General features: G+C 33.3%; 1 protein-coding gene, 1 long non-coding RNA gene and 1 pseudogene across 2 annotated transcripts; 1 reads left to right on the forward strand and 2 right to left on the reverse strand.

Annotated features, from left to right (window-relative positions):
* Window positions 1–1,131: 1,131 nt before the first annotated feature.
* LOC142633841 (uncharacterized) lies at window positions 1,132–3,702 on the reverse strand. Its single transcript, XR_012843976.1, has 2 exons — window positions 3,513–3,702; window positions 1,132–1,456 (listed from the first exon to the last, which is right to left on the reverse strand). It is a non-coding gene; the product is annotated as an uncharacterized LOC142633841 (long non-coding RNA).
* A 5,182-nt stretch (window positions 3,703–8,884) lies between these two features.
* LOC142633606 (uncharacterized) lies at window positions 8,885–12,145 on the forward strand (annotated as a pseudogene).
* A 12,782-nt stretch (window positions 12,146–24,927) lies between these two features.
* On the reverse strand, window positions 24,928–25,860 carry LOC142635521 (G-type lectin S-receptor-like serine/threonine-protein kinase SD1-13). Its single transcript, XM_075809663.1, has one exon. It carries the CDS (start codon window positions 25,858–25,860, stop codon window positions 24,928–24,930), a length of 933 nt encoding a protein of 310 aa, XP_075665778.1.

Below are 25,860 nucleotides of genomic sequence, written 5' to 3' on the forward strand. Positions count from 1 at the left end.
TTTCTTTAAACTTCAAGAGAGTAAAGAGTGCCTTTTTCCTTCAAGTTTAGAGTTGAGTGTCATTCTCCTAAATCTCAAAAAAACAGCGTAATTACTCCAAATTTTAAATAATATGGCCTTGGATATACTTTTAAACTTTTAATATTTTGTATGAATAATAAAATGGATCCATTTCAAATGAAAATGATCCTAAGACCATAGTTATTGTATTGCAAAGCTAAATGATGTTCAAAAAGCTTTAAAGAAGTTTATCAATGACACATTATAAAGCTATGTGAAAACTTCCTTATTGTTGTGATATGGATCGTCTATTTTTATATTTGATCTTTATGGTTGACCACTCGTTTTATAAAGAATTGAAATATCTACATGTTGGTCTAACATATCTCTTCAACTTAATGACCTCAAATTGAAGGAAATATTCACGAAATTCCTAGATCTGTGAGATGTAAAAATAGAAAAAAAAAAATATGTGCCAAAGAAAACAATCAAATAAGACAATATTTACATAGTTGCAAAGATTTCACCATTCACATGAAAAAGTACAAAATGCGACAATATAGTTTTCTCTTTAAAAAACAACACCAAACCTTAATCTTCAAAACAACAATTTTTCTATTATACACACAAGATTCACAATGAGTGCTACGGCTTGGGCCTATCAGCCCAAGCCTTTGTTCCATAAACTAAGCCTCAGAAAATCTTTCATAAAAAACAATAGCAATTTTATTTCGTGTTAGATCATAATAGGATTAAACACAACTAGGTTTCACAAAACCCAACACAAATTTTATGTTTTGCAATAAAACTCATGGCCTAATTTGGTATATATTTACCAAGTCAGGATAGTTGGCTACACTTGGTGCGTCTCATTAGCTCAAGTTTGATTGTTTTGTTTTCCTTCCCTCGTCCTGATCAAAGAAATGATTTCACGGTAAAATTGGGTAGCCACAGAGTGCAACTTACCCAAAAATTTAAGACAAATTCTAACTTAATTATCAACTTTAAAAAATCAAGTTAGATTGATTGAGTTGGGCTTGTCGGATTTATGGTTTGAATGCACCAGAGCTCATAAGTAAATGCAAATTGATGGTCATACTAAGAGATTTTAATTCATTAATTACTCTCATCTTTATTTAGAAAGCTTGATTACACTTATACCGCATATACCATTACATAACATTTGCTTCTACACATAGGCATAAAACAAGTGATATATTTTTCTAAAAAAAAAAAAAAATTCCAGGGCAAGGGAAAATCTTCCGCGTAAAGGTAGACACAGGCACGCATTAATATATGGTAGACATAAAGTTTGACAATTATGACAAGCCGATCAAAGTGATGAGCATATATAGAGCCTAATTCGACTTTGGGGGTGCGTTATCGTCTCCAGCAACCATACTAGAATTAGGGCCTAACTCCCATGCATAGGCATCAGCAATCTCCGTTGGTGTTCCTGCAAACCAAGTTGGACTGTTGGAGCATATATTCATGCATGGCACATGAATAGGGTATGAAAAGTTATGCATGCTTAGAGTTTAAAGATCAATTTCCAGCCTTCGGTTGTCATAAAAAAAAAATAAAAAATAAAAAAATTCCAGCCAAATAATAGGGTGGGTCAACAGTATAACTAAACGATAACTGATAGTAATTCATGTCATAGTGAAATTCATTATTAATTTAGTGTTGTACACGAAGTTAGAATTTAGAGTAGAGATGGGTTCAAGTTACACCTAGTGTAGCTCTATAAGTGTTACACATTTTTTAAGCCATAGATTTATAAGCTATCTAACGGTTGAAAAAACATCATTAAATATTAATACTTTCCACCTTATTATCTAATTAATACTAGATTTTTTTTTTCTCTTTCCTTATTTATTGTCTACCCTTCATTTTCAATAACCTGCCAAACATACTAATTTACTAAGGAGCACCTCACCATAGCCAAATTCCCCTTTCGGCACAGAAGCAATATAGCAATTAAATATTATGTTAATTGAATAATTCCTAGATCACCTAAACGTGGGTCATATGTCTCCAGCACCTCCAAGTTGAAGCTCCTGAAGAGCTAGTCAAAATGTCGTTACAAGATATTGCAAATCAATAGTCAATATAGCAATTTGCTCCTATTCCAAATGGGTATGAAATGCTTTTTTTCCCATAGTATGTTTGACATGAAGTCTTTGCTAAACTTGCTAGTTGTATAAATGTAGTAATTGGGTAAGTTATCCAATAACGAAATTGTCTACAACACTATTTGCACCACGACCAGCTCTTTATTAATGGGAATGTAAAGCAAAAAGTCCAACCAAAAATTTCTAGTGTACCGTTCAATAGCTTCTTGGAGATTTCTCTCAAGAAAAGAAAGAAAAGAAAAAAAAAAAAAAAAGCTTCTTTGCAGAGATGTGGGAGTTTGGCTACGGTGGGCTGCTAGTATATGAAAGGTTGGTAGGTTATTGAAAATGGTAGTACCCTCTAATCATGTGGAAAGCAATAAATAAGGTGAGAGAAAACAAACTCTAGTATTAATTAGGTTATAAGATAGAAAATATTATTATTTAATGATATTTTTTCAACCGTTAGATTTTTAGAAATCTATGGCTTAAAAAAAGTGTTACTTTTATGGAGTTACACCAGGTGTAACTTGAATCCATCTCTTTTTTTTTTTATAGGTGAATCCATCTCTTTAGAGGAACATGTGTGTGGGTATATATATATTTTTATTTATTTATGTATGTATGTATGTATTAATTAGTGGCACTTGAAAAAGGGATAAAATTCCTAGTTTGGACATGAGGGTTTAAAAATTAGAGTTTGAAGAATAATTAGTAGTATACGTAATATAAATTTTAACAACACATGACAATTGACAAATTTGAAGATTTTACTCCCACGAAAAAATACATATGCGAATTAAATATATTTATACATAATCATGAGAAAACATGTGTTTTTTGTACTTTATTCATGTTTGCATTATTAAAAGTTGAAATCCAAATAATTCTCTTTCAAATATTGGGCTCCAAAGAAACCTTAGAACAATTTTTAAACTAAAAATGTTATTATTCTTGATTAGGAAAATTTTACAGATGCCTTAAGGATATTGATTTATATATAATATTTTAAAAAACATTTATGAAAAAGGAAAAGAATATGATTTTTCAATAGTTTTTTTTTTTCGTATAAAAATGATATTAAAATTTTCTAATAATATCCATTAACAAATGGTCTAAAGTTGCCACTTAACAGATCCCTTCTTGATTATAGTCAAGATTTGTCACTTGAGTCTTGACGAATGCAATAGGACCACAGTATATGCCAATATATAATATAACATAACATGCTAGTGTGTGTATATATATATATATATTCACACACTTTGAGAGAGAGAGAGAGAGAGAGAGAGAGAGAGAGAGAGAGAGAGAGAGAGAGAGAGAGAGAGAGAGAGAGAGAGAGAGAGAGAGAGAGAGAGATATGTAACCACAAATTAAGCAATAGGGAAAGTGGCTGACCAGGGTTAAAAGTTTCAGCTAGTTTCCTTGTTGACACGCTCTCTTCGTGGAAGGAAACGGTTGGCCAAAAAATAAAACTGTCCCTCAATTCTCTTGCGCTCCCTTCCGAAGAGAGTGTAAGAGCAACAAAAAATAAAACCACCGTAAGACGAGCACACTTAGAACCCATATTACTATTAATTTAGGGACTCTCAACTCTCAAATCTGAGCTCTACATTATATGTTCGGTTCCTATATATATATAGAGGGCCTATATTGGGTCTCGTATAGATTCGTTTCTGTTGACCAGAAATCCACACTAAAGTTGCCAACTAAGATGTTCTTGCCGCATAAGGAAGTGTTCTTGGTCTTTATTTATCCAAATTACACGTTTTTAGTTGAAACAAAATTTGGTTTTTGGCATGTTTTAATTGATTATAACAAATTAACTAAATAACTTTGTGGGTTTATTAGTTTAAATAAAATAGAAAATCTGATATGAGTGTTTTTGAAAAGTTATTGTGTAAAATAAAAAAAAGTAAGTTCTTAAGTAAAAAATAGACATAGATTTTTATATGAGCTAATGAGAATACTTTGTTGTTAAAGTGGAAAAATGCATAATTTTACATGAATTGATGTGGATGATTTTTAAGGATAATTGTCCAAAATTTTGCATTTAAACCATTTTAAATATACAGATGCAAGTGTTCTAAGTTTTTTTTTATTTTTTTTTATGCTTTTAGAATCACTCATTCTATTTACTCTATTCTGAAATTCACCGAGACTAAATTCTCCTTTTACCCCCCATAATTTAGATAAGAATCACAACACTAATTCACTATACTGTGAGTCATATAGTTTATAAACTTTACAAAGATTTCTAAATAATCATTTTTTTTTATTTTTATATTGATCAAGTAAAATGAGTTTATATTTAGTCCAATCATTTTTTTATGGAATAGTTAGTTCAATCATATATAACTATATATATTTTCCAATCATATTTATATTCTTTTTTCCCTAAAAAAAATTTATATTCTTTTTGAGCGAAGTAAAATTTCTAAGTATACTTATTTATATGACAATGTTCGGTTTTAAAGCGGTTTCTTTCATAAAAAATACGTAAGATAAGAGTTTAGACTCATAAATTTATATTATAGTAATAATTTAGTTTTCTTTTTATTATTATGGGACTTAACCGTACTCAATCACATAAACACTAACAAGTGAAGAAAAAGATTGAAGATAACAAGCAAGAATATTAACTTTATTCACTAATTTTATATGTTTTTGGACATATAAAATATATAATATTCACATGTAATTAATTATTTTTGCTAAGTGTATGTATGTGAAACTCTCCCTTAATTAAAAACTTGAACTTCAACTCTTACTTCTTTATCCCACAAGAACTTACACTTATAGTTTTGTAAAGTAACTATTGCATCAATGGTGCATGATGTTCAAACTAATTATGTTTTAAGTACATTTTGATTTTCACAAAATTAGGGGGCCGTTTGGTAGCATTATTCTGATAATATTGTTTGTATTTTTAGAAAATACATATGGGTGAAAAAGTATGTTGAAATTACGTGTAATGTTGTTTAAAAACTAAAAATATATGTTTAAATACATGTACCAAACGGGCTCTAAATTTCTAACAGGCTTCTTAGGTACGTCATGCCTAACATTACGGAGGCCGTAGATTCCTCTGTATTTCCTAGTGATCTAGAATGTTTGAAGTTTTTTCTTTCTATATAGACTGCCAATCAAGGACGATTTCTTAAGCCTTTATTGATGGTCTAATATTACTATAATCACAATGTTTTCGTCTTATCTCTCAATTTCAAACCTATCAATTTTTATTTTCCGAAAAAGAAAAAAACGATAAATTTTTAGCCGTATATGAAATCTACAAATCAGATATCATCAACAAAAAAAAAATCTACAAAAGTCTGTATATATAGTCAAGTCTTCTAGTAGGGGACCACGCATATTAGTTCCATGGACCGCATCTTCTTCTTTTTAATGCTATAATTCAATAGTTCACAAAGGGAAGATTTGAATTCTAATTCTCTTCGTAAAGGGACAAACAAATTGAAATTAGAATGTCGTTTTCAGTGACTTCATGAGCTTTCCATATTTGGCGCTGTGTAGCTAATTATAATAGCCTAAAATTCAAACCAATTGGAATGCGCAAATTGCTCTATTATTAGGTCGTTTTAAAAGACTGCGGTGAGCTTTGACTTTTGATTTTATTAAGGTGATTTTGTTTTCAAAGCAATACCTCTGAATCTGATCAACCCCAATCACGCTGTGAAAGAACTCTTAACTCAATGTGGGTTCTATTGTAGGAGTGAAAAATTCTTAGCTTATTTTTCAACTTCAAGCGGGACAAAAATCTTTTGCACAATTGTCAAACTGAGTGCCAAATTTTACTAAAGAGCTCGTTCAAAGCTTTTTAACTCTCCCTTAACATAGACTAGAGCAATACGAATTCTTCAACCTTACTTGTTAAGGAAATCCCAAGCATACCCTTGGTTGGAATTATAACAACTAAAGCCTTTAATTCAAAGATAATTGTTTTGCCGTTTATCTTGATATAGCTTGTTTGGGTTATTTTCTTTTTAAAATGGAAATTTGGATTCTTAATTATCTTGGTATATTTATATTCAGCTAAAGTGCAAGTTACACACCTTAAGTTTTTGGATTTTACATCCTAATAAAACTTCAGAATTTGAATTTTACTCTCATAAAGTTGTATTGCATTTGCATTAACAGTCTCTCCAACCATTGTTTTACGTTAAATGTCACATAAGCTTGCCACACATGTTTAGTTCATCCAATAAAATGGTGTCACATCATTTTCATCATAGCACATCATTTTTGTTTTAATTATTTAAAGTTTTTTAGGCTACAAAAATGACATGACACCATTTTATTGGGCGGATTAAACATGCTTGGTAAGCTTATGTAGAACTTAACAAAAAATATGAATGGATGGACTGCTAATGCAAACAGAATATAATTTTAAGGAATAAAATACAAATTTTGAAACTTCATAGTATAAAATCTAAAGACTCATAAATTTTAGGAGTATAGATTGCAATTTACCCTTTATATTCTAATACTAAATAGAAATTCAACATTTTTTTTTGGTGGTTAGAAATAAATCCAGTCCTTCTTTGAGCATAAGTATGGATTGCATTTGCAATTATATATTTTACATTAACACATGTTCTTATCATTGTTATATAAGGGACCTTATATAAATAGGTTTTAGAAATGTAATCATGTAAGTTATAGTTCTTTGTGATAATGAAGCATTCCATCAACTTCGTATGTTGTGTATGAACACAATATATATCCTAGCCTAAATTTTAAAGTGATGTGAATTTACATATATTAGTTATCAAAATTTGAAAGATTACTACATAGGTACTAACCAAAAAAAAAAAACATTGTTGCAAGCAAGCCTTTTTATTCTATTTATAAACTCTAGACATTTTCCAGCCCTTATATACATGCGGACTAGGAATTTTAGGATGGAGGGCGAGATTTTAATAACAAAAATACAACTATATGTATGCATTTGCTTAAAAAGTTTTTAGTAAAAAGTATCATGCTTTTGATAAAGAAGTAAATTAGCACCATATGAAGATTATTGATTCAATGTCTTTTTTAAACTTAACTTTATATTCGTTTTTTTTTTAATAATTAACTTCTTATTATGGCTTTTAAAACTCAACAAGAATTAATCAGATAAAATATGAAAACTTTAAAGACTTTTTTTTTTCTCAAAAATAAAGAAAATAAGACATATGAAAATAGGAGATATCTCTATAATATGATTAATTATTATTTTATTCTCATTTATGACACAACTTTGCTCCATTACAATAGTTTAAACCTCCTCAATATTAAAATTTAAAAGAAAAAAAATTCTTTCAAGATTAAGGAGTTCATACTTTTGGGGGACCAAAACCAAAAAGAATAAAATTTTAATTAATTTTCGTAAAAGCATTTTTCAAAGTCCTCCCCTTCCCACAAGCTATAAACAATATGTTTTTTAGGACCATACTATTTGTCTAAAGTCGTAAATTAACCAAACTGTCTATAAATAACTTGAGAGAACAACTTGGAAAAAGTCTTGTTTATGTTTTGCCAAACTCAAGTCAAGTTTAGGTGCAAGTACTAAATGAGCCAAGCTCAAATATAAAAATGTGTTCATGAATAAACTCATCAACAAAAGGCTCAATTTAATTAAAAATAATAATATATTTTATATGTATACTTTTCCAAAAATATATTGTTGTAGACTGGAGATTGAAATTTATAAGTTTGTAAATGGGTTCATATGACATCAAATTATTACTTGTAATTTATAGTTAATATAAACAATCTATTCATAGCAAAAATTCATAAATTTGTGAAATAGTAGAAAGTTTTAGCTATGGTTTTACAATATATGAAAAAAAGAATAGGTACTTAAGTAACTCGTAAACAAGTTCAAGTTTGTATTTTATAAGAAAATGAATTAAGTTCGAGCTTGTTTGATGATGTTGAAACACACCTAATGTTTGAACTAAAATTAAGTGAACAAGCCTAAACTTTTAATACTCAACTCTGCTAAACTCATTTACAATCCTACATTTGTCACAGATTTCGTTACAACTTGTTTAACTTGTCGATTGTGAGTGGCATGGATAATCACTTACACATAAATCCACTTTTATGATTTTACCCCACCATTCATAATCGATCACATTATTGTTATGACACATTTTTTTCCTATACTTTCTCATATTATAAGATCTTCCTTGGTATGATTTACATCAACGTCAATTTAATGATCAATGACATGTACTATTAACAACAGATCACATAAAAAATGTTTCCCCTTAATTTTTTTTTTTTTTAATTAGTCATAGTCAAAGATTCTATTATTCTTATAGACATAGTCTTCTTTTTTTTTTTTTTTTTTTAAATTCTATTATTCTTATAGTCATATTCTTCTCATTAAGAATAATACAATATTTGACTATAACTTAAAAAAACAAAGTAGTCATTGTTCTTACAGTCATAGTCAATTGGCGTTTGATTCAAAAGAATCCAAATAAAGGGGTAAATAGTTTCTTCTTTAACAGAAAATGATATGCGTAATCCTTCTCATACGTTAGTAACCCTTTTAATACGTTATAAACATATTATGATTGATGGAACATAACGTGAAATACCAAAAATAAAATAAATTAAGTATTCATTTTCATATAGATTAGTCCTTATGCTTATAAAAGGTGCTTAAAGTTAACCTCCCATTCATATATGGAACCCCAACATTGACCGACTTGGAAAACTGAAAATATTGTTTTACACTGGTACACATACACACAATGTCCATAATTTTCCTTGCACTACTTGCATGTTATCTGTTATCATTCAACGTTGAAGCAACACCAAACTTTGAGGCTGAGGCTCTCCTGAGATGGAAAGAGAGCCTTGAAAACCAAACATCTCTGCAGTCATGGACGCCGGGGAAGATCAACGAAAAGCTTACCACAGGCCCATGCATGTGGTTCGGAATTGCTTGCAACATGGCCGGAAGTGTCACAGAAATAAGCCTGCCAAGCGCACGGTTAAGAGGTAATCTCAGCAGTTTAGATTTCTCTTCCTTTACAAACCTTATTAGTCTCAATCTCAGTTGCAACCTTCTCACTGGTCCCATTCCATCCCAAATTGGTACCCTCTCCAGACTAACCCACCTTAATCTCTCAATGAATTTTCATTCTGGTAATCTTCCTCTTTCCCTCACCAATCTCACTAACCTTTCATTGCTCTATATGGGCAATAACTTGATAAGTGGCGAATTAGACCCGCGTCTATTCTCCAACTGGACAAGGCTTGAATTTCTTGAGCTCCAGAACAACAATTTTACTGGGGTAATACCTTCCCAAATAGGCCTCTTAACAAATTTGAAAGAACTAGCTTTGTTGAATAATCACTTCTTTGGCTCAATTCCACCCGAAATAGGAAATTTGATAAACTTGGAGGCTTTGGCTTTAAGTGGAAATCATCTTATGGGTTCTATTCCCCCATCTCTTGGTAACCTCAGCAAAGTGACCATAGTATATCTACATCAAAATAGACTCTCCGGCCCCTTGCCTAAGACAATTCAGAATGCTAAAAATCTGAAAGATTTGCGGGTGTTTAAAAATCAGTTATCCGGTCCTGTACCTCAAGGATTAGCAAATCTCTCATCCTTAGAGAATCTCCAACTTAATGAAAACTACTTCTCTGGTCACTTACCACCAGTCTGTCAAAAAGCACCTCTTCAAGTATTCACTGCATTCTCTAACAACCTCTCAGGTCCTATACCGAAAAGCTTGGGAAACTGCAAAAGCCTCACAAGGCTAAGACTGCATAAAAACCAACTTACTGGAATGTTAGACCAGGACTTTGGAGTGTATCCAAATCTCACCTACCTTGAGTTGAGCTACAACAACTTGAAGGGGGTGCTATCACCTCAATGGGGAGGGTGTAGAAAATTAGAATCACTAAGAATCGCTGGCAATAAGATCACCGGTGAAATACCCGGTGAGCTTGGCAAATTGAACCAACTCGGTCGGCTTGATCTCTCTTCTAACCAAATTGTTGGAGAAATACCAAAGCAGTTGGGAAGATTATCTAAGCTCATCTTCCTGCACTTGAGTGACAATCAAATTTCAGGTCAGTTGCCACCTGAAATTGGTGGCCTTTCCAATCTTGAGGATCTAGACTTGTCTGCCAATAGGCTGAGTGGACAAATTCCAGAACAAGTTGGGGATTGCTCAAGGCTGCGCAATTTGTGCTTGAGCAAGAACTATTTCAATGGAACTATCCCTCATACCATTGGTGATCCATCCCACCAAGGCTTACTTGATCTAAGTCAGAATAGACTCACTGGTGACATACCTCCTCAACTTGGGAGTTTGATAATGTTGGAGTACCTGAATCTCTCTCACAACGTGCTCTCTGGTTCCATTCCCTCTTCATTCAACCAGATGACAGGACTAACCTCCATCGATTTATCATACAATGAATTGGAAGGTCCACTTCCTGATAATAATATCTTTCGCCATGCAAATCTAACAGCATTCAGCAACAACAAAGATTTATGTGGCATGGTAGAAGGTTTGCGGCCCTGCAATGTTACATCACTGGAGAACGGTGCTCATAGCATTGCTGGACGCAAAGTTTTTATCATTGTTGGAGCTTGTTTGTTTGGAATGTTGTTATCATTTGCTATTTTGGTTTGGTTTTTAACTCTCTCCGGTAGAGCCGAATTGAAAAGCAAGTCAAAAGAAGCAACAACATAAATAGTGGAAACATTTTCTCGGTATTGAATTTCGATGGGAAGATTGTATATGAAGATATCATTACAGCCACCAATGACTTTGACGACATGTATTCCATTGGGATGGGTGGAACTGCAAGAGTTTACAAAGTGCAAATGCCAACAGGACATGTACTAGCAATAAAGAGAGTGTGGTGCTTGGAAGGTGAAGAAGAGGAAGAGATGGTGGAGACTTTCAAGAATGAAATTCGAGTGTTATCAGATATACGACACAGAAACATAGTAAAATTTTATGGGTTCTGTTCTCATGGACAGCACAAATTCCTAATTTATGACTACATCGAGCGAGGAAGCTTGGCTAATGTCCTTAGCAATGATGAAGAAGCCCAAAAGCTAGGTTGGAGCAAGCGGGTGGACATTGTTAGGGATATAGCTAATGCTTTATCTTACTTGCATCATGATTGCACTCCACCGATCATTCATCGAGACATCTCAAGCAAAAATGTGCTTTTGAATAGTGAGTTTGAGGCTTGCATCTCTGATTTTGGCACAGCAAGGTTTTTGAAGCCTGAGTCAAGTAATTGGACAGCTATGGCAGGCACGTATGGATATGTTGCTCCAGGTAAGCTTACCTTGCAATTCTGTTTTTACTTTACTATTTTATTTGAAAAGTGGTTGTTTCCACAATTTCAATTCAGGGTAAAGCTATAAGAAAGAACAAATTTTGGTAATTGAGTCAGTTGACAGCAATAGAAGTTGGAATTTAGATAGCTTTGTAATATAACAATAATGTTAGTATGTGATGTTGTGATGTTTTCTTTTACTGTATTTTGTTGCAGAGCTAGCATACACTATGAGAGTGACTCAAAAGAGTGATGTTTATAGCTTTGGTGTTCTAGCACTTGAAGTGATCATGGGAAAACATCCAGCTGAGCTAATTTCGTCTTTAAGTACACTTGAACAAAGCATAGAGCTAAAGGAACTGCTAGATCTACGTCTCCCACCTCCTACTGTTCTGTTTGAGAAAGATGTGGCTTCTGTAGTGAAGCAGGCACTGTCATGCTTACACATATCTCCAAATTGCAGACCCACCATGCGTGTGGTGTCTCAGGCACTATTGAAAGCTTAAGTAAATGTTACTCACTCCAACAGGCATCTCTCTCTCTCTCTCTCATAAGTTTCCATTATAGTCTTTAGTCCGTATTGACATGCTTCATAATCAGAGGAACCATGGTAGTTCAATGCACGCTGATGAATGAGGAAGTATAGATGGAATGGTGGGCAGTGTTTTGGTTTTATATAAAAATTAAGACATCCTAATATCCACACAAATACACGATGTTTTATTTTATATTTTTCTTTCTTGAGAACTTTTCGCATTATCTTTAGATAGAATTGATATTAATGAAATAATATGAATTACGATAAATTTAATACAACTTGTAGCCTTGTTGGTATCATGGGTACAACAAGAATGATGGCATCGGATCAACATGGACCACCAAAGGAAACAATTTGAGAACACTAATTTTTGTTGCACACAGAATTATATACACACTCTAGTTGAAATCGTGTTTTGTGAAATCAAGTTTTCACAATTATAACCAAAAAAATCATGTGTTTCAAAACATGATTTCAGTTGTACAGTGTGTAACTATCACATCTAGTTTGGGAAATATCACCAATTAGTTCTGGTCATTAATTGAGGAAAATAAGTATATAGCATTATCAACCTCGAGATATAAAAATAAATGTCAATGTAGTTTTTCAACTTCTAAGTATCACAAACCATATAAATACCTTCTCCGCAAACCACACTGCTAACATTAAATGATAGCTAGAACCTTCATAAGAATGTGTAAAGTGATGGTGTATAAACATATCAGCATTTTATCTATTTTGCATTGTTAAAAAAAAAAAAACTAAAAATTGGGAAATTAAAAAAAGTAAAGAAATAAATAATGCAGACGATGATATAGTGCAACAAGAGCATAGTAACATTAAATATTATGCTTTCATTATTACATAGTATATAAATATAGATATAGATTATTATTTTTGGACAAGAAAAACCCACCCTTATTCTAAGATAGTAAACAACATTCAGATGGGTCAATTTCTTTTCAAACAAAAGGATCAAGATTTTGTTGAATTTAGGTACTAATAAAAGTGGGAGCTCGGTGCCATTTGATTTGGGTCCTATAGCTCACTTGAATAAGGAGATTGCTTGGGATTGAACCATTAAGGCCGTCTTTAAGAAAGTTAACTGTTTTCAATGAATTCAACCACTTATGGAAAGGATTGAACAATTGCTATAAAGGGTGAAGTTTGGGTCCAATGTCCAGTTGCACTAGACCCATTAAAATAATGACATGTGTACACTTTTAGACACGTGTCATCATCTCAACGGGTCTAATGCACTGGATGTACTGGATCTAAGCCTCACCTGCGATAAAATTATGATCATCTTACATTTAAATACAATTTTTGGGAATCAAAATCTTTTGTCCCAAACCCTATATACTACCCTCATGCTCCACAAATCAAAATAGGCTACTTGTTCATTAAAACCCCAATGCATATTCATCTCCTCCCACCACCACCAACCTCCGGCAACACCAAACCACCACCTCCAAACTCATCAGCACATCCTAATCTAACTCGCTAGCTCCGCCTTCAATTCAGCTACAATAATTGTTAGATCTCAACGGATATTCATTCCACCACCACGACACCATTTTGCTATAGCATCAGCTCTCGGAACCATCGTGTCTTTCATATCCTAACAATTGTTTTGGATGTCTTTTGTATTTCATGATATTTGGATATTAGACTTACTTTGGGTTGGCGACTCTTCTGGTTGCCATTTGGGAAACAATTGTTAGTTTCTTCTCTTGTAACCGGTGGGTAATTGTTACAACATCTTAATATCTATGGTGTTTGCAACTTGTATTTGTCAAACCATCAGGCATTTCTCATTAGTGGGTGATTTGTTTCTTTCTAATCTGTTACCTATATATTATAGTACTTCAGCCTGCAAATTATTTTCTTGTGGGTTTGGGGATGAATATGCTTTGGGGTTTTTCTTTCTCCATTTATTTTGGGTAAATGAAATAAGTAGCATAAAATTAGGAATTAATGGGCAGATGGCCTATACTAATTTGTGGAGCATGGGGTGGTACAAAGAGTTTAGGACAGAAGATTTTGATTTAATTTTTGGGTGTTTTTAAGGAGTCCAAATCTTCTGTCCTGCTCTTTCTGCTCCATTATATACTCCACAAATAAAAGCATGTCACATGTCCATCTAATTTATTAAATGCTAACTTTTATTCATGATCATCTAGCTCCTATTGTTTATGGCATTTCATGACAAGGACAATTTTATTTCAATGGGCAATTTATTGCAATAGTTCCCACTACGACGTACCGGCAATACTATTGCAAGTACGGTAACGATGAATTGAGATTGAAATTTTTTCTTTTCATATTTTTCATTTTTCAGAAAATATTTTATTAATTTTAATATGAATTTAATAAATTTAATTTTTTTTTTCAAAATTTATTATTATGAATTTTTATAGTGTGAGAAAATTTATAATAAAAAAATCATTTAGGCACTTAATGTTGATCATCTAACAACATTGAATAAATTTAATAGTTAAAAGGACTAAATTGAAATAAATTAAAGTGATAAAACTTAGTTGAATTTTAGGCAAGTTAGGGGGTGTAATTTTAATTTAGTCTATAAGAAATTTAGTGTATTTGTATATGAATATGCATATGCATATGTTTATTGTAAGGTCACAATTCGCACTTGAACCCAACAATATGAAGGGTGCAGGCCCAAAAAGCCCTATACAATAAAATTTGTAGAGTGTGAGTTTGAAACCTAGGTTCTATGGATGTTGGATAACAAAAATGATGGGCTAGATTCCCAATTTACATGCGACGAACTGATTATGTAATAAGAACTCTCCTCGAACGTAAGCCGAGGATAACTTGTATTGTTTTTCCTTGTTTTAAAAATAGATTACAATTGAAGGTGGTGTGTACAGTATTTTTCTCTTTCTTCTCCCATCCCCTTGCTTGAGTGCCTTTCTCTTCCTTTTATCATCCTCCTTCTTCTCTCCTTGTTCCACGTATGGCTCAGATCATCAATCTAGATACTTGTCCCATCCACCACCCTCTTGAAGTTTTCAAACAATAGCTGTAAGGCTGATCACTACTGTTCAGAGGTAATTTCTTCATTAATGCAGCCAGAGAATTAGGTGCAGAGTCTTTAATGCGGCGGTAGCAACTTTCTCTAAGATATTTCTTATTCACTCCTTTTCTCTGTGTTCCTGTGGAACACATCCTTATCCACCAAACCTTCTAGAATTTCCTTATAAACATCATGGCGCATAGTATAGTCTTTACTTCATAGAGCTGAGGAAATCCCCCTCCTCGGACTATTTCCACCAACCTCTTTCGCAATAGTTTGCTTGTGGGCTTTTAAATTCGGTATAGTTATTACCACTAAACCCTCCTCGGACAAGTTAATACTCTCGGATCAAGCCCAAGGCCCAAGAACATATTCTGACCCTTTTGCCCCCACATTTATTTTTATGTTTATAAAGTTTTTATTAAATATTGTATTTAAAGCAAATGGTTCTTAATTTTTTACATAGTAACCCTTTAGGATTTTTGAAATGGTATATGAAAAGTAAAGATGATATATTAGAGTCAATTAAGCATCTTATGAAAAAAAAAATTGAATATTGAAAAATAAAAGGGTAAATTGCAAATTGCACTTGCAAAGTAAATTCATCAATTAAACTACAATAGTAATTAGCTTAGTTTAAATTTCCAAGAAAACATATGGTCTTTTATAGTTAAGATCCATCCATACAATTCTATCCATGCATTTTGAAATGAGTGAATTGAATATAACCACGTCATCAATAATTTAAATAGAAACCAAAAAGTTGATAGTCAACTTTTTATATCATTGACAATGTGGTAAAATCTAATTCACCCATTTCAAAATAGATGGCTTAGCCATGAATAAACTAAGGACTGAGTTTTGAGGGTTGAGCTCTAGTGTCAGTGCTAGTTTGGTTGTTTTCCTATGCATTTTGCTCGTGTGGCACATTCTTGATTTTGAACTTAATAAAGTTACCTTGAAACATTTTGAACTTTTCCATTTATTTCTTCATTTAGTCCTTGCCTCATAGTTTACTTGCACTTGATTTATGATCAACTGTGTCACTATTAACAACTAGGAATGGTAACGAGTCATGTTTGGGCCGGGTTTTTTTTATGTCCAAACCCGACCTGCGGGCTCGCTCGCAAAACCCAAACTCGACCCGTTTAATTAACGGTTTTTTTTTCAAGCCCCAAACCCACCTCATTGGGCCTCGCGGGCCTGCCCAGCCCATGCCACTTCAGGGCCCAATCTGTGGCCTAATTAAAAAAAAAAAAAAGTTTGCCTGAAGCCCTAAACCTCCACAAACCTAGATCAGATACCGAAACAAAAACCCCCAAGATCATGTTCATCAATCTAGATCAGAAACCCAAAAACAAAAACCCCAAGATCATGATCATCAATCTAGATCAAAAACCCAAAAACAAAAACCTAAAGATCATGTTCATCAATCTAGATAAAAAATGATAGGCCAAGAATGTATTGACCCCTTGTGATAAATTAATTGATTAATTAGCCAAGTTTATTAATTAATCAAATTAACATGCAAATGCGTGGTAGCACAAACAAATCACCAATAAACTAAAGTGCAGCGGAAAATAAATTGACACAGTGATTTGTTTACGAATGGGGAAAATCAACACGGCAAAAACCCACCACTTGGTGATTTTAAGGTTACCACTCTCGAGAATTCACTATTATCACAACAAGCGGTTACAAGTAAAGGAATCCCAGTACCTTATACTAACCTACAGTTGAACCCTTACCCCAATACCCAATTGGACTTATTCTATAGTGACAATCTCTCCTTTTAATGCACGGCTTCCGATACGTGACTAACCAATTGCGCGGATCCCAGTACGCGACTTCAATCACCAACTAGAGAAGGATTGTTGGCTGCAAAGTTCTTTAGTTCATCACACGATGAAGATCGAGAAGCTCATTGGTTACAAAATCCTACGGTACACAAACACAGCAGTTTCTTCACAAGAAAGATGAACTAGGGCAAATTAGGTCTCCGGTCACAATTTACTCTTGTGCAATTGTGCTCCTTGCTGTGTAACCTTTTACGGCCCGTAAAATAATCCTTTTATATGTCTAAGGTTGTGAGAAAATAAAACCCAAACATATAATCACGGATTGGATGAAAAACAGACCCGAAAATCTGAGTTTCATAAACCTTGACTGATACCTTATATGTCGAGCTGCTGTCGAGCCACAGGCTGGTACAGCTCTTCAAGTCTCGATAGATGCTAGTTGTTAAGCTTTAATGAAACAAGGTTTCTTGAAGTATTAAACACATCCTAGATCTACCCAATTACAAGTAAAGTGCGTTTTGTCAAAAAATTAACCAATTACATAAAATAGTGACATATGTTCCTAACATCAAATCACATATGTCCTAACAAAAAACCCAAAAGCAAAAACCCTAAGATCATGTTCTTCAATCAGACCAGAGTAGCCACCAAAACCCCAAACACAAACATAAAAATTTCATATTTTTTATTTTCCCTTTCAAAATCACAAACACAAACACTGAAATCACAAACACAAAAATTTTAGATTTATAATTTTCCCTTTCAAAATCACAAACACAAATCCTAATACAAACACAAAAATCACAAAAAAAAAAAAAAAGAGAAAGAGAAGAACATATCATTGAGAAATAGGAATGGCAATGAACCCAAACCCTAATAGGAACCCAACCCTAACGAACCTAACAGGAATGGCAAAAAATAAAATAAAATAAAATAAAAAGAGAGAGAAGGACATATCATTGAAGGCGCAAGGAGGAGGGAGAGTGGGTACAATTGAGGGGGGTTGTGGTGAGGCTGTAAGGCCATGAGTGTGGCTGTGCGGATCGGTGAGAGTGACGGCTTGAAGATTTGAAAGGGGCAGTGGTGAGGCAGTGGCCGTGTAGCTGTGACTGTGAAAGTGACTAGAGATTGAGAAAGAGTGGCTGGCGGCTCAGAGATGAGAATGAAGGAATGAGATAGGAAAGGATTAGGGTATTGAGAGAGAGAATAATTTAGTTTAACAGGTCGGGTCCGAGTCCAGGTTCGGGGCAAGTATCACTAAAACCCAAACCCGACCCGAACTTGCTTCGGGTTTTATTTAAAAACTCAGACCCAACCCTATTGTTTCGTAGGTCGGGTAAAACTTAACCCATTAGGTTCGGGTTGGATCGAGTATTGCGCAGGTTGGGTAACAATCTCCATCCCTATTAACAACTACCCAGTTAATCCCTACCGCCTTCATGAGCCTTAGTACGGCCAAATATTAAGGCTTAGTTCTTAGTCTAGCTGGTGGTGGTTGGTAACTCCAAACATATTGCTTAATTTGGTTTTTAGGGGAAGTTAACACCAACCATGCTCTGCGAACTTGGTGATTAATGACCTAATATTGATCTTCCCTTTGTTCATTGTCTTGGGAGTCTTTTGTACATTCTTGCTTTTTGTCCTCCTGAAGTGTGAATTCAACCACAAAGTTTGCTAAAGCCCGCACAATGTCAAATTCACTTAGTTCAATAGATGACTGAATGAGTCATCTCGACATTTGGTTTGTTTAGGGATTTCTTGAGGGGGTGGACAGTCCATACAAAAATGGCGTGAGCTTAAAAGCAGGGCCTGCATTTTCTTGTGATTATTTTCACTAATGAAAAGTGAATTGATGGAGGTTTGCCAAGGTACTCTTTCATCTCCTTCAATGCATGTTTGCACTCCCCATCCATTCAAAAACATTTCTAAGCACTTTGATAAAAGGGAAATATCTATCAGTTGGTCAAAATGCGATCCTGTTCAAAGTTACTACTCATTCAATAAGGTTTTATGTTTTGAATAATTGCTAGTTTCCCAATTCAATTTCACCCCCAAAAGCCAAAAGAGAGCCAATGACTCAAAAGCGAACTCACTTTTTCCAGGGAGTTATGCCACCAAACCAAGAAACTTTTAGCATGTTATAAAATAATCAAAGTTTAAAATAGAGGGTAAAAAGGCACTTGACATACTGCAATTTTGGAGCATAAAATTGAATGAAAAATTATTTGTATTGGGTTATGTTATCTAGAAGCCGAAACACTTATCAAACATCCCTATCAACCATGCATGTTCACTTTAAAAGCCAAACAGAAAATACCACAAGACTACATAAGGAGCTCCCCAATCATTGTCAAGCACATATTACTTTCTGGTTTTAATGTTTTATACCTCATCAAAGTAAAGTTGCATACCAGCCTGGCTATATATGCATTATATATACAAGTTAATGTCTTGAATACTTTGCAAATTTATATGAAATGATTTTTACATTTTTAAGATCATAAATGCTTATTTTGTTGTATAATATTTATGTTTTCCCACAATATTACTAAATGCTTTGAAACTAAAATAGTGAAGCTTGACACTAGTTTCGACACTAGCATCTATCGAGACTTAACGAATAATTCTCGACACAAGCTCAGCACCTTTGGATCTATCGAGCTGACGGATTTTAGAATATAGCTAGAAACATGTTATTCTAAAAGGCTATTTGTTTATGGGTTTGTATAATCCTTATAGGACTAGAAAATCCCAAGGTTTGTGTAAATCTAATTGGAATAGGAGAGCTAATTAAAAAGACCCATTAAGCTCATATTTAAATAAGGAGGTGGAGAAAGAAAATCACAACCTTAGAAAGCTTCATAAGGTTTTTTTTTTTGAAACCCTAGCCTCCTCCTACAGAGAAAAAAAAAAAAAAAAAAAAAAAAAAAAAAAAGAGGAGATATTGTTGTGTTTCTTATACGCCTTTGGGTTCTGTAACTAAACAAAGTCTTTAGTACCAACATTGAAGATCTTATTGGTGTTTCAATGTGAAATTTTTGCAAATCAACTATATCAATCAAAGGGTTGTTGTGGAGTTAGCCATGTATTGGGATCCGTGCAAAGCAGTTTCACGGATTTGAGATTTGTGCAAAAAGCGAAGAAGTCTTCTACAAGATCAAGTCCAATTGGGGAATGGATCAAAGGTTTAACTGTAGGTTGGTATTTTGAGATAATCCAAGGTGGTGGTAAGATTCCTTATACTTGTTACCACTTGTTCTTGATTAGTGGATTCTTGGGAGTGGTGACCTGAAATTCATATGGTGGGGTTTTTGCCTTGCGAGAGGTTTTTCCCATTCATCAACACATCATCATGTCCATTTAATTTCCACTGCACATAGTTTGTTTGGTGATTCGTTGATGCCTCCACAATTTGCATATAATTTAACTTAATAGTCAACTTGGGTAATTAAATTAATTAACTGGGATCAATCTATTTTAACCCAACAAATGGTATCAGAGCGAGCACACTATGATTAGGTTTTAATCTTTGTTGTGTGATCCATTGACCCTTGTTGTCATGGAAACTCTTGATTGTTTTGATTTGTATGATCTTGTGCTGAATGATGATGATGATATTCAAGATATCTATTGTAAGCTCTATAAATGTTGTATGAAATCTCTTAAAAGTTCTACAAAATTGAAATCTAAATTTAAAAACATCAAACTTGAAAAAGATGAATTGATTGCAAAATTAGATGAAGCCAATAATTTGAATGAGAATTTAAAAAATCAATTTTCATCTTAGGTGGACAAAATTAAAAGTTTGGAAGAGCAACTAGTTGAATCTAAAACTGAAGTTGAAAAATTAACTAGTGCCAAACTTGTTTTTTAGCTTAACTCAAAAGAAAAAGATTTTTATATTCCTCCATTTGAAAGGAATAATGGAGAGTTGAAGGCTAATATTGCTAGTATAGACAAAAGTAAAAAAATTTGATGTTAACATTGAAGTTCCTAAACCTATGTTTAAAACCCCTCCTAGGATAAAAGAAAATTTTGAATTTCTCCCCACTTGTCATCATTGTCATATTATTGGTCATATTAGGCCAAATTGTCCTAAGTTAAGGTCTTTGCCAACCTCTAAGGTTAGACCTTCTTATAGGAAACCTAGTAGTTCTAAAACTACTCATGTTTGTCACCATTGTGGTGCTTTTAGTCACATTCGCCCTAACTATTTCAAGTTGTTTCCTCTTAAGCAAGTGTTTAATGGGTCTCAGCCTTTGTCTAAAGGCTTTGTACCTATTCTTGGTGAGTTATTAAAAGTTTTGAACTTTCTAACTCAATTCAAGGGAATTCTAATTCCTCTATGTTCTTTAGTAAACATACTAGGACATGTGCTTTTTCATCTTCACGGCCAAAGACACGTGTTGTGTGGGTGATAAGGATCCTAAGACTTAATTATCTTTTTATTTTCCTTCTGCTTTAATTCTTTCTATCTAAAGTAGGACTTTCATGCTTGATTTCCTCTATTTTTGGAATCATTCTTTCATGCATTGCATTTTTTTTTTTTTTTTGCATTTATTTAATTTTGCATATGAATTTTTTATTTCTTTTATTGCTTTCAAGAAAAGAAAAATTAAAAAAAAAATTTTAAAAAATACAAAAAATTGTGTGTATGTGTATACAAGTACTTGTGTACCTTTAGATGGCCATTGAAACAAGGCTTCTTAACTTTGTATCACTTGTAACTTAGATAAGCATCTTCATGCACAACTAAGTAATGTGAACTTTGTGGCTTGTTATTTGATTTGTATGATTTGGTTAATCTTTTATCACTCATATTCATATCAGTCTTTTTGTCGGGAATGGCTAAAAAATCCTAAAAGAAAAGTATAAATAATCATTTGACCACTAAAACTCGTCAATCATAAAACATTTACATGCAACTCATAAAAGTTGTGCTTAGTATGATGTAGCACTTGCACAGCAAGAAAAAGATGTTTGGCTAAAAGATGTTTGGGTGTGTGACTTTTAAACAAATTTCAACATTCTAGCATAGCAAAGTCTCCATGGTGATGGATTTAAAATTTGGAAGGTATTAAAATTTAATTAGTTTAGAGATTGCTATTTCCTAATTTTTATTCTAACCTTGCTAGAAAGTTCAATACATTTGTCATTTGTTGTGTACTAATATCTATAGCATATATAGTTACCAACCCTAGATATTAATTTTATAACATACATTTATCTCAACTAGTCTATGATCACTTCTATCTGTATGACATTTATTAACATTTTAGGAAGTGTTAGAGTCATGCTTCAAATAGATTAACTAAGAGATTATTTAATCAATCGAGGTTAGAACTCAGTAAATTACATCTTTTCTTATTTTTGAAAAAATGGTGTGGTCATTGAACAATTGAGGACATGTCTAAATGAGCATTCATATCCAAATATGTTGAGAGATTTGCTATAATTCTTCGACAATTTCAAATAGTGATCAACAAAAGTACTAAAACAAAAAAGGCATAGTCTTCAAACAATTAATGATTTATCATAGTAACCATTCGTTTGTAATTTGTTTGAAACGTTAATTGTCTTTCATATCAATGTTAGAAATTCTATTATATTTCACAATTATATTTGAATAGAATGTAAAATATGTTTATATGTAGAAAAATATCAATGTTTATGTGTATGTTTATGATATTTATGTTTGAAATTGGATTTAAATAGTTTTAATTTTTTACATCTGTAACCGTTTTAAGTTTTTTGAAAATGTATATGAACAATGAACAATTTCTTTGTTTAGAATTCATATGGCGAGATGATGATGACAATAATAATAATAATAATAATAATAGTAATAACATGAAATTTCCATATTAGAAAAATGGAAAGCCTTTGAGCTGACATATGAATGCTACGCATGAAATAGTATTCTACCCAAAGAACTTGTTAAAGTTTAGGGATGAAAAACAAATTTTCATTAAAGTTTAGAGACCAAAATAGTATTTTACCCTAATTTGTTTTTCTTACCTTACCTTATCTTTAAACGTTTTGAGATTCAAACAATTTCAATGCCCAAAGATGACCTAATTTTATCTTGGTGTGCACTTCCCTTGTTTGGTACTTTCTTTAATCATGTTTTGGAGTTGTTATAGCAGTATTGTTGGTTTTGGTATTTTAAGCATTAGAAAATTTGTTTTAATATAACTCTTCTTCCACTAAGTATCTCTAGTAACAACATCCCAAAACTAAAGACATTTGATTTCTCTGAAAATCGTCTTTCCATTGCATATTCAAGAGACATATAGCCACTAAATTGCAACAACAAAACACATCAAAATCTTATCATCTCAAATATTATTATTAGTATCGAATTGAATTGGGCAAACTAAAAGGTACTTACTAATTTCCAACAACTCTATTACTATTGACCTCGTCTTCATTACTTCCAAAAATTTTGGCCATAGCAAAATCTAATATTTTAGGACTTAGCTCTATATCCAGCAAGATGTTACTAGCCTTTAGATCTCTGTGAATAATCCTTCATCTAGAATCCCAATGAAGGTAGAGCAGACTTCAACCAATTCTTTCAATAATGTTAAACCATTTTCTCCAATCTAGCAATTTTTCTTTGTGTGGATATAGAGTTTAAACAAAAGAAATAAGAGAAAGAAACTCACAAGGTGAATGAACATAAACTTTGCATATTGTAAAAGAAGTTCAAGTGGTGAAGTCAAAAGAAATTTAGAATAGTATGTTTCAAGTGAAGTATCAGGACAGAGAATATTGTATTGTATTTGTATTATAAGAAAGGACAACAAAACTAACTGAATAGGAATGCATCTAGACTTTTGTTCAGCATGTATTCATTGCATGTATTCTTTTCTTCTCTTTCAACACAGCAACCAAGGATCCTAACAAGGTTCCAATGTTGAAGTTTAGAAATTACCACCACCTCATTCATAAATTCTTGTAACCCTTGTCCAGAGGCTTTAGACAGTCTTTTTACTGCGACCTCTTGTCCATCTGACAATTTTTACTAGACAATCAAATTATTAGACAATAAACCTTTAGTAGAGCCCTGTATACGGGACCAAAACCACCCTGCCGAGCTTGTTAGATAGATGGAAGTTGTTTGTTGCACTTGTCAGCTTCTCAAAATTGAATAGTGGTAGCTCCTGGACTTCAACTTGGTCCAAGTTGTCACTACGAAATTTAGGTTGTGCTTCCCCCCATGTTGAACAATAAGATCTCCGCCGCTTTCTTTTTCCTTGCCTATGTCCACAATAGTAGTAATGAAATAAAATTAATAAATAGCTAAATTTCCTAGTCCACTGAGCTAATTTATGTGGGAATATTACCTTTTCATTTTGCCATCCCCCTCCATAGTAAATAAGTGCTGATGGAAAAGAAAAAAAATTGCAGATGGAAATGAATATTGTTCCTATAATCACTATGAATGTGACAACTGTTTTCACATCTGCCACTTTATCTGTAAATCAGATAAAAGTATGGCAATTATTCTAACAAAAGAGACGACAAAATCGTGATAAATAAATAGATTTTTAATAATGATTTCTTTATCAAGTGCAGCTGGGGAGGTAATGGGTGTCGGGTAAGACTTCAGTAATCTAGCAACAAGACCGGAAGTGGATAATTTGAAGCCTAATTTTCACCAGGCAAAAACAACTTACCAAGTTCTAAGTAGGCCACACGAACATAAAGATCAACTCCATCATTGATTAATTGTTGTGTGTCAAATAAGTTTCTAGTCCATGACATACAAGTGATACAACCAATGCCAGTTTCTTATGAATAGGCTAAACAGGAATAATTCTCCAAGAATTGCTCTCTGCATTTGTTTTCAGGAGCTGTTGACCAATCTGCATTGTCTGGCACTTTCATCATCTTCAGTTTCAAATACCCATCTTTTTTTTCCTTCTTCACCACTAGTGTTCACCCTGTCACACTGCAAGGATGCCCTTCTAACACATCCACTAGTCCAAGTTTCTCTACTCCATTCTTCTGTATTCTTTGGCACGAATCCCTTGAAGCAGCTGCAAATTGGTGAATTCTGTGGACTACAGCTTCCAAATGTCCCACACATACTGTAAACTACACACTCAGTCTGCAAAGCTGACCACCCTTCTTCCAATCCTTGTTCCCATCATACCAATACGATAGCACTAAATTTCCTTGTGAATTTAAGTCAAAATTTGACAAGAGAGTCTTGTTTGCAAAATTAAATGATAAATAAGAGGTTCCTTCATGATCATCTACAAGACTAAATCCATCAAGATATACAGAATCCATATATGATATACCAGTGAAGGCCCGACTATTCCAGGGACCACTGCCCCAATATGGGCTACCATCTTTCCAAATGAATGCTTGAGGAAGACTAAGAGGTTGAATGCCAACAGAGAAACTTCCAGCTGATAGATCCGAAGGGCTTGTCCATGATGTTAACAGGACTTTCTTACCTGTGATTACATTAGTACTAGGTTTTATCATTGACAAAAATGTATTAGAAGGATGTTGAAAACTCTCCCATATAATTGTCCCTGTAGTGCTTTCTCGCAAGACTAGGTTCCCCGAATTTAAAAGTTGGGCACTGGAATTGACAAAAGATTTTGTAACATTTGATGACCAAAGAATCTCCATTTGTCCAACTAGTACCACAAGATTGCTATCCTCAGATATACTAAGAAACCTGGAAGAATCTTTGAGAGGTTTCTGTCTATTAGCTATCCATACGGCTGTGAATATAGAAATATTATCAAACCATATTCCGAGGTAGCGATTGGTAGAATATACTGGGCTGAAGAATCCCAGTTTGAAAGCACTCCCATTGGAGATTATGTAATCTTTAAAGGGTTGAAAAGATGTAATGGTGTTTGTGGCAGAGCCAGAATCTAAACAAAAGCAACATAGCAAGACTATAAGAACTGACATGCTTGTATTTCGAACAAGCCCCATAACTTGTTCAATGCTTCTGGTTGGAGTGGTTTTGTGGGGATACACTAATGCCCCAAACCATTCAACCAT

Source organism: Castanea sativa, chromosome 5, assembly GCF_040712315.1.
Source record: "Castanea sativa cultivar Marrone di Chiusa Pesio chromosome 5, ASM4071231v1".
NCBI lineage: Eukaryota > Viridiplantae > Streptophyta > Magnoliopsida > Fagales > Fagaceae > Castanea > Castanea sativa.

Coding starts and splice junctions, on each gene's coding strand:
- LOC142635521 (XM_075809663.1), bottom strand. CDS start 25,860: ATGGTTGAATGGTTTGGGGCATTAGTGTATCCCCACAAAACCACTCCA.